The sequence below is a fragment of the Scyliorhinus torazame genome, chromosome 9 (assembly GCF_047496885.1).
Source record: "Scyliorhinus torazame isolate Kashiwa2021f chromosome 9, sScyTor2.1, whole genome shotgun sequence".
Classification (NCBI taxonomy): Eukaryota; Metazoa; Chordata; class Chondrichthyes; order Carcharhiniformes; family Scyliorhinidae; genus Scyliorhinus; species Scyliorhinus torazame.
Genome location: NC_092715.1, coordinates 214,218,673 through 214,236,748, shown reverse-complemented (window position 1 = coordinate 214,236,748; position 18,076 = coordinate 214,218,673). Strand labels below are relative to the sequence as shown.

The following is an 18,076-nucleotide window of genomic DNA, read 5'->3' as shown; positions in this document are numbered from 1 at the left end:
CCTCCTTTAGCCCCTCAATCGCTTGTAATATCGGGGCCAACAGCTCCTTCTTCATCTCCTTTTTGAGTTCTTCCACGCAACGCCGCAGGAACTCTTGTTGGTCAGGGCCCCATATTAAACTGCCTCCTTCCGACGCCATCTTGCTTTGTGCCTGCCTTCCTGGCAGCTGCTCTAGAGGATCCACTGCAATCCGGCCACTTTCCTCTCTTTTTTCCATCCGTGTCCAGGGGGGATTCCCTTCTGGATTACAGCACAGTGTTTTTTGCCGTTAAAATTGCCGTTGGGGCTCCTATCAAGAGCCCAAAGTCCGTTCCACCGGGAGCTGCCAAAACGTGCGACCTAGCTGGTCATCGCCGCACCCGGAAGTCTCATGGCTGACTTTTCTGAACAAATCCATACATTTAAACCTTTGTTCTGTCGCCCCCATAATTTTGGAAAGGAAAGGAAGGCAGGGAGCCAAGGTGAAGAATGGATAACTGGGAATGCTCTGAGATTTCCTCCTCAGACCAGGAAGAAGGGTACTGAGGGTGGAGGTGAGACTCGGAAGCCTCGGTGTATACCATTGTAATAAGGTGGGCCATGTTCATTCAGCATGTTTGAAGTTGTATGGAAAGCCCATGAGACTGGTGGGAGTTCATATGGAGGATTTTGAAAAGGAAACAAATGGAGAATACTACAGGACAGATTGTAGCTTTAGCTGGATGTAGGAGACCTGAGGTTAATACCACTGTGGGAGCAGATGTGAGGAATGAGGTAGATGAGAGAGATGCAGGGTTTTTGTCTGAAGGGAAGATCACCCAATTTTCCTCAGCTGATATAGCCAAACTCAAAACTATTTTAATGGACACAGGTGCTATTCAGACTTACTGGAGAAGGATGTAGTTTTCCCTCCAGAGAGCTCAATGATAGCTGAGTTATTGGTGAATGGGATAAATGGAGATTATATCCCAATTCCATTGTATAAAGTACAATTGGATTGTGATTTAGTGTCCGAGTGGTTGCGAAATTCCCAGTGGACGGAGTAGACTTACTCTTGGGGAACGATTTGGCAGAAGTAAGGTGGTAGCTTCACCCATGATTACAGAGTCCGAAGGAAGTACTCCAGAAAGCACATAAGATACTAACAGTAGGCATGTGGGAATTAGGAACACTCATTAGGCATTAAATGACTCAAAGAAAGAAATGTTGACAGATGTTGATCACGTATCAAATGACAATGGTAGTGAATCTGATTCTGATGATACTGATGAAATTATCTCTCTGCGAATAATTCCTTACAGAAACTTGTCAAAGATTCTGGGAATTTTAAGACCGAAGTGAGCGTAAGAAAGAATCTTAATCTATTAGTAATGACAGTGGTGAAGAGTCAGAGACGCGAGCTCTGAATCTGATTTTGGTTCTGATTACGAAGTAATGATAAACAACTGCTACTGAATAAACCTGTCATTAACTGATCTTGAACAAATGGCAAGTCATTTTTTTCACAGCTAGGAAAGAAGACAGCACAAATCGGAAGGGGGAATGAACTAGACTTTTCTTTTTTTTAAACTTTCTGATAGCAATAGAACAGTAGGGAGAGGGAAGAGGAAACCATGAAGGGAGCCCCAACCCACACCCCGCTCAATTTTAATTTTTGGTCTTGGAAGACCGCACATAACCGCAGAGGCGAATTAGACTTTTCTAAAAGTAACTTGTTACATCCTCTTGCTGCAAACCCGTTGCCATTCACTTCAGGTGCAAAGCATGCCTGTTTTGAAGGAAAATGCACCTAATAATATAGCATCAGTTATTCAGGATGAGAACAGTAAGGACTGTGAAGTGACACCAAGCGAACAGCTGATTAACCTACATCCTTTTCAAGGTCCTCGGTGCCTTTTCAATGTAAAGGAAGCAAATCGCAAAGGAGATGAAATAATCAATAATCAATTCCTTTTTTAAAAAAAATAAGAGCAAGGTGGATGTAAAACCATGTAGTGGTTCTGCCACCGCATTGATTAATAACAACCAGAAAGTTCATGGAGCTAATAATGTAATATCCTCTGATTCTGAAAGTAAGAAGCAAAGTTTAAATTTGGAAAGCACAACTGTGACAGATTTTATTACTAAATGGAGATAAGGACTTTGTTTACGAAGACTCCAATGAGGTAAAAGCTGTAAAACAAAGAATGGTGCATATAAAGCCAACCAACTCTGCGATGATTGAACTTTCAGCTGTACTTGTCACTGAAAGTAACCATGTGAAGGAAAAGATAAAATGTAAACCTGGAGATGTTTAAGAGTGTTTATTGATTAAAAATTAGGCAAATATTTCCCTCAGCATTGACAGTACTGCTTGTAGTTTGGCTGTAGACAATCCTCCAAATTTGGATAAACATTATTGGACGATCAGAAAAGACTAGCTGCATTATACAAGAGACAGAAATGCCGAGGAAACTCATTCATGGGGTCCACTCTAATTTGGACAGTCAAAAACCTGACAAAGGAAACCACGTTGTCTTTGATTTTGAAGAAGAGAATGAACACCAGGCACCAGTTGAAAATATTAAAAGGAGTTCTAAAAGCAAAGATGCCAACCTATTCAACAGAAGAGCAGAAAGTGGCACGGTAGCACTGCAGTTAGCACTGTTGCTTCACAGCTTCAGGGTCCCAGGTTCAATTCCCGGCTTGGGTCACTGTCTGAGCGGAGTCTGCACGTTCTCCCCGTATCTGTGTGGGTTTCCTCCGGCTGCCCCGGTTTCCTCCCACAAGTCCCGAAAGGCATGCTGTTAGGTAATTTGGACATTCTGAATTCTCCCTCTGTGTAACCGAACAGGCACCGGAATGTGGCGACTAGGGGCTTTTCACAGTAACTTCATTGCAGTGTTAATGTAAGCCTTATTGTGACAATAAAGATTCTAGCGATATAATAAAGATACTAAAAGCTTATAGACCGAGTCACAGGGAAATATCAGGGGGCGTTCCGTTAACTAATCATGATGTAGACATAAGAAATTCTGAACCAATAAAGCCACATCCATCTCGACTAAAACCACAGAGACTGGCTCAGTTAGAGTCTGAAATACAATACATGTTGGACATGTTGCGAAAACAAGCGAAAACGCTGTGGTCCACAGAATGCCAAGTAGGGTTTGAAAGAGGAAGGTCATGTTTGTGGGTGAACTGGTGATGGCCACCCTGAACTTTACCCGACCATTGAAAATGGCCACAGATGCCAGTGACCCGGGGGTAGGGGCAGTGTTACTAGAGGACGATGCAGGAATAGAGAGGCCAGTGGATATTTTTCAAAAAATCCAAGTCAGCGCCAAAGAAAGTATTCCACCATTGAAAAAGAAGCCTTAGCCTTTCTATTATCCGTCAGCACTTTGAAGTATATGTTTGTTATTTATGTCTTGCAAACCTCATAATGAAACACTGTGCCCTGAAGTTTCATTCTTTTAGGGAGGGAGGGAGGTATATAAGGGTCCTTCCTGGTTATTCCCATATTTCCCCTTTTTGCTGTTATTATTTTAAATCCATGGATGATTAATGGACATGTATCTTTAAGCCAGGCAGGATTGATATCCATGTTTCTTTAAGGAAAGCAGCGGAATTCAGCAGTTCCAGCACATAAGTCTGTTATTTTTTTGCTACTTTGAACAAGAGCTGCAGTCTTGTGTGCGTGTGTGCGTGTGCGCGCGCAGTGCGTGCGCGCGTGTGTCAAGCATAGTGTCTGTAACTATCTTTGTTTAATATCTCGTACGATAGTGTGTCTGTCCTGTAGTGCCAATAACTCCCTTTATAATTGGTCACCGTGTGTCACACCTTAATTTTTGTCAAAAATTGAATTTTAGGACAAGACACACTTCCCAATAATGAACCGGTGCGAGCCGTCTCGCAGACTGTGCAATTTACCATCCCCATGTTTCAGGATGTAAATAGCATGTGGTTTCTCCACTACCTGAGCAACCAACAAGAACAGGCAAAAAATGTAGTCATCGTGGTGGGGCTGCCGTAGTGGTTCTACCTTCGAACCAGAAGGGCAGTTACGAACGGGCGTCTGGTTCCTTAACCAGTCTCTGCAGACAAGCTAGTTCCGCTGAACTAGTGTCTGGCAATAGTGAGTGTCTGTAGGCAAGTCCTCCGAGGTTTCGGCCGAATAGGCGTGGGGCAGTGAGAAAAAAAAAAATGGTCCTGTCGGACATACAACATTTAACAAACTTAGAAACAACATTAAACATTCTGCAGGTTCCATCAGAAAGGACGCCACTTCTCCCAAGCGGTTCCTTTTAAAACATCATCTGGACACCTCAGTTCTCGGTTGCGAACAGGGTCGCAAAGGGGGTTCTCGGTTTGGGAGTCAGACCCAAGGTCGTCATCTTCTCCTGGGTGCCAAACTCTTGCGCTTATCAGGGCTGAAAGGGCTGCATGGTGTGAGGTGGGGTCGCTCTCGTCGTTGCGGACGAGTCGGAACGAGTTATCTCGGTGCCACTAATTGGTGTCTAGCTATGTAGGGACAAAATCGGGGTCGTCAGTGTGGTTCGGTGGTCGGTGGTGGGGTTTATTTAGGAAAGTGATCATGAAGGGATCACTCTGATCGTAGTCGGAATCGCTGGGTGTGGGGCCTGTTGCATGGGGATAGTAGGGAGGTGTGCTGTGGCTATCGTCCGAGTCACAGTCGCTGTCTCTGCTGCTGCAGTCTGTGGGCGTTCCGGGGCGGAGTGTATATTTCGGGGGAGGAGACGAGGTCGAGTCCGTGGCTGGGCTGGACGTGTTGGGAGATGGTAGGGTTTCGTTGGCTGTGGGCGGGGCGTGGTGTGCTGCGTCGAGCATGACGTGTGCGTGGTTAGACTTTGTTCCATATGCCTTCAGCTGGTTTGTATGAAACCACACAGTCTTACCGTCGGGGTACTTTATTTTATACATGGAAGGGCTTACTTTGTCCGCAATGGAATAGGGACCCGAGTATTTTGGTGACAGGAATGTACTGGGGTTATATACAGAGAGCATAACTTGCTATCCTATACTATGCTCAGTCGCATGCACTGTCTTGTCGAAACAAGCCTTGCTCTGTTTCTTTCTGGTGCCCAATTTTACTGCGGCTGCTAGCTGAGCCGTTTTAACATTCTCCACTAATTATTCTACTGCTTTCTCGTGTGTGAGGGCTGTCACTTCGGAGCTGGTCAAGTCCAAACCTAATAAAAATTCTGTGCCTTTCATGGGGCGTCCGGTCATGAGAGTGTGTGGGGTGTAACCTGTGGAAGTAGAAATTGTGTTACGTATGAACATCAGCGCAAAAGGGAGGACTGAGCCCCAAGTGGTGGTGTTCTGCTGGACCATTTTTCTGAGGGTGGATTTTAGGGTCCGATTCATGCGCTCCACGATACCACTCGACTGTGGGTGGTATGCTATGTGGAATTTTTGGGTGATGCCAAATATCGTGAGGACGTTCTGCATGACACGTAAAGCGGGAGCCTTGGTCGGATTCAATGCTGCGGGGGAGTCCCCACCTTGTAAAGATGTGGTGGGTCAAAATCTTGGCTGGGGTTTTTGCAGTGTTTTGTGCGGGCTGGGAATGCTGCCACCCATTTTGTAAATGTGTCAATTACCACAAGTACATATTTATAGCCATTCCTGCAAGGGGGCAATGGTCCTATAAAATCGATCTGGAGGTTAGTCCAGGGGCCATTAACGGGTTAGGTGTGGCTGAGTTGGGCCTTTTTGGCATATCTGTCCGGATTATTCTGGGCACAGATAAGACAATTTTCTATGTAATGGTTTACATCTTTCTTTAAATTCGGCCACCAACAAAGCTGCTTGAGATGGGCTGTAGTGGGATCGATTCCCTGATGTCCATGACCGTCATGGAACATGGAATCAGTTGATTCCTGTCCTGTTCAGGAACCACAAAAAGGGTGTCTTTTAACACCACACCGTCATGTGTGGTCAGTGCATTTCTAAATCTCTCTCAGGGTGCTGGATAGTTTCCTTTTATAATCTCCCTGAGGTTGCTGTCCTGCTTCTGGGCATCCACTAGATCCTCGATCTTTGTCTGTGAGACCTGAACTGCACTCACTAGTGCGCTTTCGGGGGGTGTCCAAAGGTATCCATGCCTGGAACCTGCTTTAGCCAGTGCGTCGGCTTTCACATTTCCAGGGGGGGAGGAACGATGGTGACTGTGGACTTTGATGATCCCACAGGTTCTGTTCTGGGCTCTTTCTAAAATATGACGGAGCAATGGGGCTGAGGGGAGGGGTTTTCCGTCTGCGGAAACAAATCCTCTTGCTTTCCACAGGGGCAGAAATTCCGTAAGGCTGTTGCAGACATAGAGGCTGTCCGAGTATATGTCTGCTGGGCTGGGGAAGGAATCTGGGTGCTCAACTATATATGCGGCGGCCGCAAGCACTGCTGGCTGCGCGCCTAAGTGTCCGGGTAGTTTTAATGATATTTCCTCGAGGGCACGTCCCTGCGCGTCCTCGACATAGATCCCGCAACCTGTTATGCGTTTCACATCCAAGACTGTGGAAGATCCATCCACATAGATCTTTATGGGCTCACACGTGTCCATGTGCGGGGGGCTCTAGGCTGAACTACCTATCTTTCTGGGGGGTGTTTTAGCGATAAAGGGGCCTGTGTTGTGGTGTGGAGAGATAATCTCACATTCATGGGGTGTTCCGGGGTACTGTAAGTTGTCGTCTAAATAGGTTTGTGTCTTTGTCCTTTTAACAGTGATGTCCCGTCCCTGCAAGAGAAGGGTCCATCTAGCTGCTCGAATCTGACTAACTGTACCGTCCTTGAGTCGTCCGTCCAGTAAAAGTTGGGTGGGGGCGTGTTCGGCGAGAATTGTAATGGGGTTCAGTCCGGTAATATATGAAAAATACTGCACTGCCCAAAATACTGCGAGCAGGTGCCTATCACAGGCTGAAAATCCCTGCTCCACAGCATCTAAAATTCTGGAGGCGTACGCTACGGGCCTTAACTGGTCGTGCCGTTCCTGGAGGAACACGGCTGAAAGGGTGCGGTCTGTGGTCACTACCTCTATGGCGTTAGGGGAAAGTGGGTCTGGAACTTGTAATGCTATGAGTGCCTGTTTTAAAGAGTCCACAGCATCCGTATGCTGCGGAAGCCATTCCCAGGGGGCTCCTTTCTTTAGGAGGTCTGAGAGGGGTGCTGTCTTGCTGGCGAAACCGTCAATGTGGTCCTGTTATTTGTACGGAGCCAGTCATCCGTCCACAGTCGTGCTTGTGGGTCGTGAATGCTGCCCTGTTCTTTTGCAGAACTGCCCTAACCTGCTTGTCCGTGCTAAGCGTGGTCGGGTTGAACCAAGATTCGCCTACAGCGCTAATTTTGTTCATGTACTCTCCTATGTTGAGCGTTGCGGGGGCTCTTGCGGATTTTGCCATCTTCCAGACACACTGGTTGACTGGATTGAATGAAAGATTATGGGAATTCATAAAATCAATTCCCAGAATGTGTTCTGCTGTGTGGGGCAGGTCAACTAAAACTGCGGGGTGCTTGGTGGTGATGGTGCCGATTTGAATGGGTACAGGGGTTGTGATGTGTCCCTGCTGTGAGTGGCCTGTAAAGCCGCTGAGGGTGATAGTGGCTGTAGCGGACCACGTGTCTTTTTGAAACAGGGTGGAGGAATTTATTGTGGTGCGGGACCCTCCTGTGTCCCAGAGAAATTCGATGGGCTGTCCCCGAATTTTTGCTGCAACTACCGGTCGTCCGGACCTATCCCAAAGGGTGTTGCAGATCCAACTGGGGGAGCCCGTACACCGTCCGTCCGTTCCGGTCAAGTCCGTCTGATCTGAACGGGCGCTAACGCTATGAATGGGCTCTGTCTTTTAATCAGAGTGCCCGTCTGCTGGGCTCTCTAGCTTTTTAGGGGCATTGCACTCTTTTGCGAAGTGTCCCAACTGTCCGCAGTTGTAACACTCCTGTGACTTGGGTGGGGGGGCTGGTCTTTCCCTCATTCACCCATGCGGGGTTGTGGTGTGTTTTTACTGCCTGCATATCTGCGGCGGCCTGCTTTTCCGCGCTATTCTTAACTGTGGGTTTACTTCGAACAGATTGCTCAAGCGCGGGACAATCTTTTCACTACCCACTTCTCGTTATGGGCCTCCTCCTTAGGGATCATAACTCATACAGGCTTTCTGTCCTGTTTCTGTGGCATGGGAGATAAGGGTGCGGGTCCATTTGGCCATGTTGGCTGGGGACAAATGGGCACGGTCTACGTCTCCAAAGACTGCTGCAAAGTGGATCCTCAGGCATCCAGCGAACGCTGTGGGGTGCTCGGATTTCTTTTGCCTACATTTATTGAGGCCATCTACGGGGTCACCCCGGTTATACCCGATCGCATCCAGGATCGCGGTATGCATTTCTGCAAGGGTGCCTCCTCCTACGTTCTGTGGGTCGGAAAGGGCTGCTGCTACTGACGGGTCTAAACTTAAAACTGTGAGCTTTACATGCTCTCGCTCATCCAGGCCGTACATGGTCGCCTGTTGTTTAACTGTGGCAAAGAAATGGTGGGGGTCTGAGGTGGGGAGGAACGGTGTGATCTTATCGCACGCGTCCCCTAATTGGGTCACTGTTAAGGGGATGGAATATAGAAATCCCGCATCATCCGATGTGGCTGTGCGGTGGGTGGTGACTGGGTTCATTGGAGCTTGAACTATCTGCTGTGTGGGGGGTTGGGGCGCTTTTCTCTTTTGTGGCTTTCCCTGCGCACATATTCCCTGAACATATCTCTGCGCTGTTTCATTCAGTTCTTCCCAGTCAGGGCCGTCTTCCTGATCTAATCTTTCTCCAAAGGTTTCCTGAAAACCTTTTTGAACAGAAAGCAGTGATTGCAGCTCTGCAATCTGCTTCCGGCACTTTGCATGGTCTAATGTGCTTTGTCTTTGTTCTGTGGTGGCAGCATGGAGTGCTCTTAATGCTGCCTTGAGGCCACTACACTGTTTTTGTAAGGCCTCTACCTGTTTTTCCGTTTCTTCTCGTACCAGGACTGCACGTTGCGTGCCCTGATAGGCCTTTTCGTATTGAGACTGGAAGCTGCTTGAGTGCGCCAGACAAGACTGGTGAGCCCTTTTGGCGTCATCCACCTCTCCATCTTTTGCTGCCAATTTCCTTCTCAAGTCTAAATTCTCCTTTTCTACCTCGCTTACATCGACCTTACTCATCCGATGTATGCCCTCTACTTCTTTCCGGAGCGTCCTAACGACCTCCTCTGTGCCTCGCAATTTTGCCAAGCAGGACACGAATGCCATCGGCTTGCGAGCTTTCCCTAAGCTCTTTTTGTGGATCTCGCTCAGGTTCTCCCACCAAGTATGTCCTATACCCCCGGGACCTGATTCCTCGTTATCACAGAATTCATTCCAAAGGGGCCATCCTTTCCCTTTGGGATATTTCCTGATCTCTTCCTCCCAAATGGGACATTGTCCCACTCTACTGCTGCTGGTTGCTGCGACCGCAATTTCCTCAGGATTCATGAGGCCCTGCATTGCCATCTTTCCTATCCGAATGTTTCTTTTAAATTTGGAACAGGGGAGCCAAGACGGTGCTGTAAATACCGGTACGGCTTTCGCTACTTTCCGATATACAAACTTCAGACAGTTTTGACGCAACAAAAATCTATCAGTTTTACCTTCTAGCTCTGTTAGTTACGCATGCATACACACACTTCCGAATTATGACTATTGTTCAGAACTGCTTGAACACTTGTGGTTTTCTGTTTCCAATTGGATCTCTAATTCAAATTCTTGGGTTCTCCCGGAGTGGTTTTCCACTTCTAGATCGGGTCCCACCAGAGCCGCCAAATAATGTTGCTAACTTTGCCTTAGTTTAATTGCTTTGTTTTATCACCTTTGCTCTTGAGCCGCCAGGTATCTTTATGATACCGCCACGTGGTTCAAGTCCGAGTAATGATCAATAATCCAATACACCGCTTAGTAAGATTTAAATCAAAGCACATTTATTATACACAGTAATCACTACTCATGTACACATTCTACGTTTAAGCTACTTCTACAGCTAACAGGCCAATATTTAACTTGGAAATGGCCCACCAGGTCAGGGAAACAAATGGCCTTTCGTTCGGGTTCTGAGCCTGCGGGATTCGAAGTTGGTACAGATTGGTAGCTAGGAGCGCCTATCCCGTAGTGAGCGTTAAAGTAAGACTTACTGGATATCAGCGGCGGCTGGACCGGTCACTGTCAAGGGTTGGTTCGCGTTGCTGAGTGACCCGGTCAAGAAGAACAGTTTGAACTTGGGCTTGATTCTTATAGTCCCCAGGGGCCTCCCGCCTTTTGGGGCGGACCCTGTACCTGGTTCCAAGTGATTGGACTTTGTCCCAATCACTTGGTTCAATTTTCTCCAATGCTGGAGCGGTTCCCTGATCGATGGGCGGCGCTGAGGTGATCGTTCACCTCCCATTGTGTAGGCTTCTGCTGGCGCCGAAGAGTCTGGTTTTGCTTTATGTGTCTAAATGTTGCTCATTGTTCCCGGGGATTGCTCATTAATATGCAGATGGCTGGTGTTTTGATATGCTGATGGTTGCCGGTATCGATCTTGTCTGGCCTTTCCAGAGGTAAATACACACTCAACCTGCAGCTGCTCATTTGTGTCCTGTTGGCTGACTTTCCCATCAGCCTTTGCCGTTCACCATTTTAAATCGGGAGTTAGCCATTTTAAATCGGGAGTTAGCCATTTTAACTGGCTACAACCCTAACCCCCACCACTTTGGACATTGCCTTGAAGAAGGCAGTCCTGCACTCCACAAGTCTGGGGCAGGACCAGAACATGTGGGCGTGGTTGGCCGGGCCTCCTTGGCACCGTTCACATCTGTCCTCCACCTCCGGGAAGAACCTACTCATACGGGTTCTTGTTAAGTGGGCTCTATGTACCACTTTTAGTTGCGTCAGGCTGAGCCTTGCGCAGGTGGAGGTGGAGTTGACGTTGACCCTATGCAGTGCTTTGCTCCAGAGTCCCCACCCTATCTCGATCCCCAGGTCGTCCTCCCATTTCCTTCTCGTTGCGTCCAGTACGGTTGGTCGGCCCCTTCCCAGTTCTAGTGGTGCTTCCAGGCCCCATTTTCTGCCCTCCCCACAACTGTTATGTCCAGTACATCAAGGAACCGTTTCATCCCGGCCTCACCCGTTGGGGGCTCTGAGGTGTACAGCCCTTGGTAAAAGGCCCTGAATGCCTTGTTGATCTTTTCTGGCTCTGTTTGTAATGCGCCTCTAGTATCCCTGATTTGCGCAATTTCTCTGGTGGCTGCCGGTTAGAAGATAGTTAACCAGTTGTATTTGCTGCTATTTCATTATAGTTCTTGTTATCAATAAACTGTAATTGTGTTGTGTTTACATTTATAAACCTAGTTACTGTAATTATTGGGCCGCCAAGGGCCAAAGACTTTGAGTATTTTTCTGAGAATTATTGGTTGACTAGAATAGAAGATTCACTTGTGTTGTGACTCTGGGACAAGTGGGGCTGGAATTGACTGTGCTCTGGCCCTGGGTGTTGTAACAATATTGTTAACTCTGAGAATATCAAAAAGTATTCTGATCACAGTTTATATTTGGAATTAGTATAAAGATTATAATACAGGTTATTATGATCTTGATATGCCTTGTCTTAATTATGTTACCAGCTTCTAATAATAATCTAATAATCTTAATTATTGTCACAAGTAGGTTTACATTAACACTGCAATTAAGTTACTGTGAAAATCCCCTAGTCGCCACACTCTGGCACCTGTTTGGGTACACTGAGAGAGAATTCAGAATGTCCAATTCACCTCTCAGCACGTCTTTCGGGACTTGTGGGAGGAAACTGGAGCACCCAGAGGAAACCCACGCAGACACGGGGAGAATGTGCAGACAGTGACCTAAGCTTGGAATCGAACCTAGGACCCTGGTGCTGTGAAGCAACAGTGTTAACCACTGTGCTACCGTGCCACCCATAGCTTCTACACTGGTCCACTTTCTATCAAATGTACAGAGTAGAGTTTGGAGTGTGAATTCCGGCTGAATGTATTAATTTCCTACTTTTATAAGTGCCAAGGTATATTGTAACATCTAGTTTACCACTTGAAATCTGATGTTCAAGTCAGCTTTTTATCTTGTCTCTGTGGCTTGATGCAGTATCAGAGAAGGCATGTACATTGAATTATCAGAAAATAAGTGTGGCACGGTGACGGTGGTTAGCACTGCTGCCTCACAGCGCCAGGGACCCAGGTTCGATTCTGACCTTGGGTGACTGTGTAGAGTTTGTACCCTTGTCTGCATGCGTTTCCTCCAGGTGCTCCAGAGTTTCCTCTCACAGTCCAAAGCTGAGCAAGTTAGGTGGATTAGCCATGCTAAATTGTCCCTTAGTGTTAGATGGGGTTTGGGGGGGGGGGGGAGGGTTGCCTCGGTATGGTGCTCTTTCAGATGGTCAGTACAGACTTCATGGGCCGAATGGCCTCCTTCTGCACTGAAGATCTTCGAATCTAACGATTTAAGCAAATGCTTTGGTAAAGGTAGTGAGCAAAACACAAGGAAGGTTGCAAGTTAATGAAGGACTGAAACAATTTAAACATCTGTATCTGCTTTCAGTTTTTCTTGTGGAAATGGAACAATGCATTACAATTGGTACCTATTGTGCCACAGTACATGCATGTTCTTTAAACGCCTGAGTGGGTTTTAGTATCTGTTACAGTTATATTAAAGAATCTAGGTTAAGGTATCCAGACTCTGTGTCTGAAAAAGGTGCAATTAAGATATCTTAAATGGTTGGTGACCATCATTCATACCAACCATGTATGTGTTTACAAAGAGAGGCCTAATGGAATTTTGTTTTGATTGCTGGAGATTCTCTGGAGAGTAGATCATTTCAGACAATGTGTTTTGACTTGGCTAAGCAGTTCAGGGGATCTGAGTGGGATAAAGATTATGAAATTAATGGGAGGAGCAATGTCTGTAGCGGGCAGTTTAGCTTTGAGCCTGCTCGGAGCTTTAAGTTGAGCAGCAGCTTTTGCCAAAGGCTGTCAGGTTAACCAGTAGTCTGATGGAGACTGGCTGTTTCCAGAAAAGATCGATCTCTCTCTCTTCAAGCAGTATTTCTCAGACATTTCTATACAAGTGTACAGCAAGTAACCTCGTGTTTGCTAAAGTGGTTTTGACCTATGATGGACTTTGCTTAATCGGAGATAGAGAAGGTATAAGTTAGTAGAGAAAAGGGTTTCCTTTTATTTTAAGAATTGTTTAACTGTTAATTGAAAAGCTATTTTATGTGATGTAATGTGTTAAGAATAAAGTTTGTTTTAATATAAAATATACCTATTGGTCAGTGGAATCATTCCTGGAATGAAGTATCCTTTTCTCACAGTTTAAAAAATTTGAAAAAGTGTTCAGGGTTCTTGGCCAGTATGGTAACAAATGTTGGGATTTGGTCCAGGATTTTAATCTCTTTTAAGTGACATGTTAAAAAATTTTTTTAAACTAACATATTTTTCTTCCTTTGCAGCAAAGAACATTATTCTTGCAGGCATAAAGGTAGGATGAATCTTAACAAGTTATAAACACTCTTGATTTGTAAATTGCACGTTTTTAAAGCATTGGCAATCTTCCTTCTGGTTTTTGTCTTTGTTTTAAGGAGTCTCTAATGGTTGAGAAATGTGTGCTTAGAAGGGGCTTGCAGAACATGGGTCCTAGGCAGCTGAAGGTACAACCGTCAATGATGAGCTGAAGGGAATTTGGGGCCAATGTCATGTGAGAGTGCCTTTAAGAAATGGCTGTTTAAGCAATGGACCTTTAAGAAATGCAGTGATGTCAGAGTGTGGGTGGAGCTGGGCTTTAGATTAGCCATTTTGCAGTTTTTTTTAGTTTCAGTTTTGGGAGAGAGCAGCTAAAAGGTGCCTGGCTGGTTTGCTGTGAGATGCTTGAAAGGAAAAAGCCAGTTTGAGGAGAAAGCTGGGAGTGGCTGTGTGCTGCTTGAAAGAAGAAAGCTAAGTTTTGAGAAAAAGGGCCTGGGTGTGTCTGTGTTTGCAGTTGTGGTAGTACCAGGTATTGCGGTACCTAAGAGGTGGATGACCATTGGTTAGACCCAGGAGTCTACCATTGGCTGTTGTACATAGCTTCACCGTGAGAGGCGGAGTATAAGAACTGGTGCCGTCCCAGCAGCCTTCACTTTCTGTATTGAAGCTGCTGGGGAAGAGTTCTAGCAGATTAAAGCCTTCAGTTATGAATCACTTCGTCTTGAGAGTAATTGATTGCGCATCAGCAGTGAGCTGGATCTGCTGTGATCTCTGCCATGAAAGACTATCTCTGGATCATTTGGGTGATTTAAACTCATAAAAGTAATGCCTTTAACCTGATGTGTTTCTGTTTAAAGGTGTTAAGTCTCTTGGATGTTGAAAGGAATAACTGAAGGATTATTTAGTGTTGTATTATTTTGGGGGTTATCTTTGAAGTAAGGGGTGTTAAGTGATCCAATGTTTATTTAACAGGTTAAGTTGAGTTCATGGAATAAACATTGTTTTATGTTTAAAAACCCTCGTGTCCATAATTGTAATCCCACACCTGGAGAACAAGCCGTGTGCTCGGAAAAGCAACAATACATTAAAGGGGGAGGTTGGTTGAACGCCATGATACATTTTGGGGTTCTGAAAATGCCCCTCCCACAAGAAATTAAAATCAGAAAATGGACATCTCAATGTAGGACTTGAGGTTACTAAGAAGGTGTATTGAAATTAAACACAAGGATGGGAATCGAGGGCGCAATCCAATGGGCAGGCTGCACCCGAAAAGCACATTGCGACCCACGCCGCTGATCTTTATGACCCACCATTATTGTTTACCTTTAATGTGACAGGTGAGCCTGCTTGGTCCTCACAATCTCACTTGCTTTGTCATTCAATGTTAAATTTCTGCTAATGACTTCAGTTGTCGACTTAAGTTCTTGCTGCATCCTTTGAAAAAAAATCAAAAGGTTTGTCCTCGAACTTGCCATTGTCTTCAAATGTCTTTGAAGTTTTGAGGGTTTTAAACTTTCATTTGCCAGTACTTCCCTGCATTTAACACACAAATGGGCTTTGCGTCTTGATTTGCAGTAGCAAAATTAACAATGCCATACCTCAAGAAATCATCTTTCTCCTGCTTTGTTCCCAAATTCAGTTTCTTCTTAATTGTTTGTGCACCACAGCCCTGGAGCTCCGGTTAGAGCTCACACCAGCACTGCTTTGTCCTGCTGTGGACTCTCCTGGGAAGCTCTCTCAAGCAGATTCAATTGTGAGATCCTGGCCTGTTTATGTCTCTGGCCCTCTCTTCCTTTATTACAAAACGATCCATCTTCAGTTCTACGCACAGTCCTAGTGCTTGCTTGTTGGTAGCTACAAAACAAAGGAACCTCTTCTCCGTGAATTTGTGCCCAGAGCATATGACGGGCACGTGACCAGTTCTCTGCCGCCTCTTCTGGCGGGAAGACTCCATCGATTTGAAAATAAATCTGGTCCTGGGACAGTGGGCTGAAGTCACAAGGAGGTGGTTTGCCCCGCTGGGCTCTGGACCTGAGCACTGCTAGATCCGGCTGAGTGGGCACACATGGGCGGGACGGCCGGCATTCTTGAAAGCCAGTCTGGGCTATTGGGTATATCTTTCTGCGATCGGGAACACCATTTTGAACGCTCTGCGACCCTCCTGACACCCGTCCATGATCTACCCTGAGTTTGAAAATGTCTTCCCTTTAGCATGGATACTGCAGAAAATGTTTTGAAATGATTGTGACCCAGTGATTCACTGGGTACCGATCAACCTCTCCCACCAGTTTTGCCTAAGGAAGATTTACCTGCTGGTAAAAATAACAAAGGTAGAGCACTCACCTGATGAAGGAGCTGCGCTCCAAAAGCCAGTGATTCCAAATAAATCTGTTGGACTTTAACCTGGTGTTGTAAGATTTCTTACTGTGCCCACCCCAGTCCAACGCCGGCATCTCCACATCATTGCACTGTAATGACACGGTTTCTCTGAGTAAAGTTTTGTTTTCAAAATTACATTGTGCTTGGTGGTATAGTTAATAAAACTAATCAGTTTTTTTTAAAGAAAATATTTTATTAAGGCATTTATAATTTTAACCATCAGGTATCAAAGGGAACAAGATAAACAACACCCCTATCCAATAACAAACCCCAGCCAACATGGCTTACACAAACAGGACCTCCTTTACCAGCCCCTTTCCACTGGTCTTCCTAACCCTACTCGACCCGCATGCCTCCCTTTCCTTCCCACCGCCACCCCCCCCCCCCCCCCCCCCCCCCCATCCGCTGCCAGCTTAATTTTTCTTGAAGAAGTTGATGAACGGCTGCCACCTCCGAGCAAACCCTGCAGCGATTCCCTCAAGGTGAACTTCATTTTCTCTAGTCTGAGGAACCCCGCCATGTCGCTAACTCATATCCTGACTTCAGGGGTCCCTCCATCCTAGTAGGATCCATCTCTGGGCCACCAAGGAAGCAAAGGCCAAAACATCAGCCTCTATCACCCCCTGGGCTCCCGGTTCTTCCGACACGTCAAAGATCGTCACCTCTGGACTTCCGGTGGCGGCTATGGAGGAGTAAGTCGCACATTTGGTGGCTCCCGCTCTGGTTGGACTTTTAGACCTTTCCCCCGGACTTTTTTCCGGTTTTAATCGGCAGATTTGTAGATTGAGGCAGCTGGCCACTGTTTCCTCGCATTGGTTTATGGAAAAAAGGATCAGAAGTGTGCGAAAGGGAAGAAACAAGAAGCCAGTAGCGAGCGGTGTTGAAGCTGTAACGGGAGAAACTATGGCCGAGGGACGGACCCCTGGGGTGGCAGCGCAGCGTGCGACGGACCCAGTGATGCAGGCCATTCAGGATGGCTTCGCCAGACAGAAGTGGGAATGCCTGGACCCGATCAAGGAGTCAATTCATCGGCCTGGCGAGCAGACTGGACTCCCAGGACCGGGTGATTCAGAGGGTGGAGAAGGTGCTGCTGGAACACGAGGAGCACCAAACAGCTATGGAGCTGGAGGTGGGGATGTTTCGAGAACAGCAGAAAAGGCTCTTGGAGAAGGTGGAGGTTCTTGAGAACCAGTCCCGCCGGCAGAACCTAAGAATTGTCGGGCTTCCGGAGGGAGCTGAGGGAGCAGATGCTGGAGCATACGTGGCGGGTATGTTCGAAAAGCTGCTGGGGGAAGGGGCATTCCCCCGACCGCTGGAGCTGGACAGGGCGTATCGTGCGCTTGCCAGGAAGCCGTGGGTGGGGGACCCTCCGAGGGCGATGGTGGTGAGATTCCACAGGTTCCTTGACAAGGAATGTATTCTACGGTGGGCCAAGCGCACGCGGAGTTGCAAGTGGGAGAATAGCATCCTGAGGGTGTACCAGGACCTGTGCGTGGAGGTGGCGAGGAAGAGGACAGGCTTCAATCAAGTCAATGCGATTTTCTTTAAGAAGCAGGTGAAGTTTGGTCTGCTGTACCCGGCGTGCCTATGGGTTACGCACGAAGACCACCATCATTATTTTGAGTCGCCCGATGAGGTGTTTGGACTATGCAAAAAGAAAAGGACTGGTGGGAGCTTGAGAACATTTGGACTCCGTGACAATATGTTTGCCTATATTGGGCCCTTTCTCTTTCTCTGCTTTTCTCTGGAGGGTTTTTTGTTCGTTTCTTTTTCTTCTCTTCCCCCTTAGAATGTTGGTGGGGTTTTGGTTGTTTTTTTTTCTCTTTCTGTTGTTAAAAGTGGCTATGTTTTCTCATATTGCTTTGTATCAGTAATCTTTTTGGAGCTCTGTTTAGGGGAGAGGGAAGGGGGGGGTGGGGAGAGTCGATTTTCCGTTTTGTTTTTGGTTCTTTTTTGGGGTAGATGTTGGTAACGTTCCTTTTGTGTTTTATCTTGGGTGTTTATACTGTTGTGCACTTTGGTGGGATGGAGACGTGCCTGTCTGGGTTTCGGTGGGTGGTGCTTTTGTTCTTTGTGTTTTCTTTCTGCGGGCTGTTTGTTTGGGGATTGTTGGATGAGGGAACTTGTTTACAGGAGCGGGGGGAGGGGAGCGAGGGAACAACAATGGGTGGGAGACTTCTTGGCGCCAGAGGCGGGGGTCACCAA

At 46.7% G+C, this 18,076-nt stretch overlaps 1 protein-coding gene across 3 annotated transcripts in view; it reads left to right on the top strand.

The window, feature by feature from the left end:
• Positions 1-18,076, top strand: part of uba6 (ubiquitin like modifier activating enzyme 6) — a 294,389-nt gene that overhangs the window by 66,133 nt on the left and 210,180 nt on the right. For all 3 annotated transcript variants that reach the window (XM_072517066.1, XM_072517065.1, XM_072517064.1), the window contains one exon: positions 13,483-13,511. In XM_072517066.1, the coding sequence (XP_072373167.1) occupies positions 13,483-13,511 (29 nt within the window). The remainder of the gene's footprint in view (positions 1-13,482; positions 13,512-18,076) is intronic.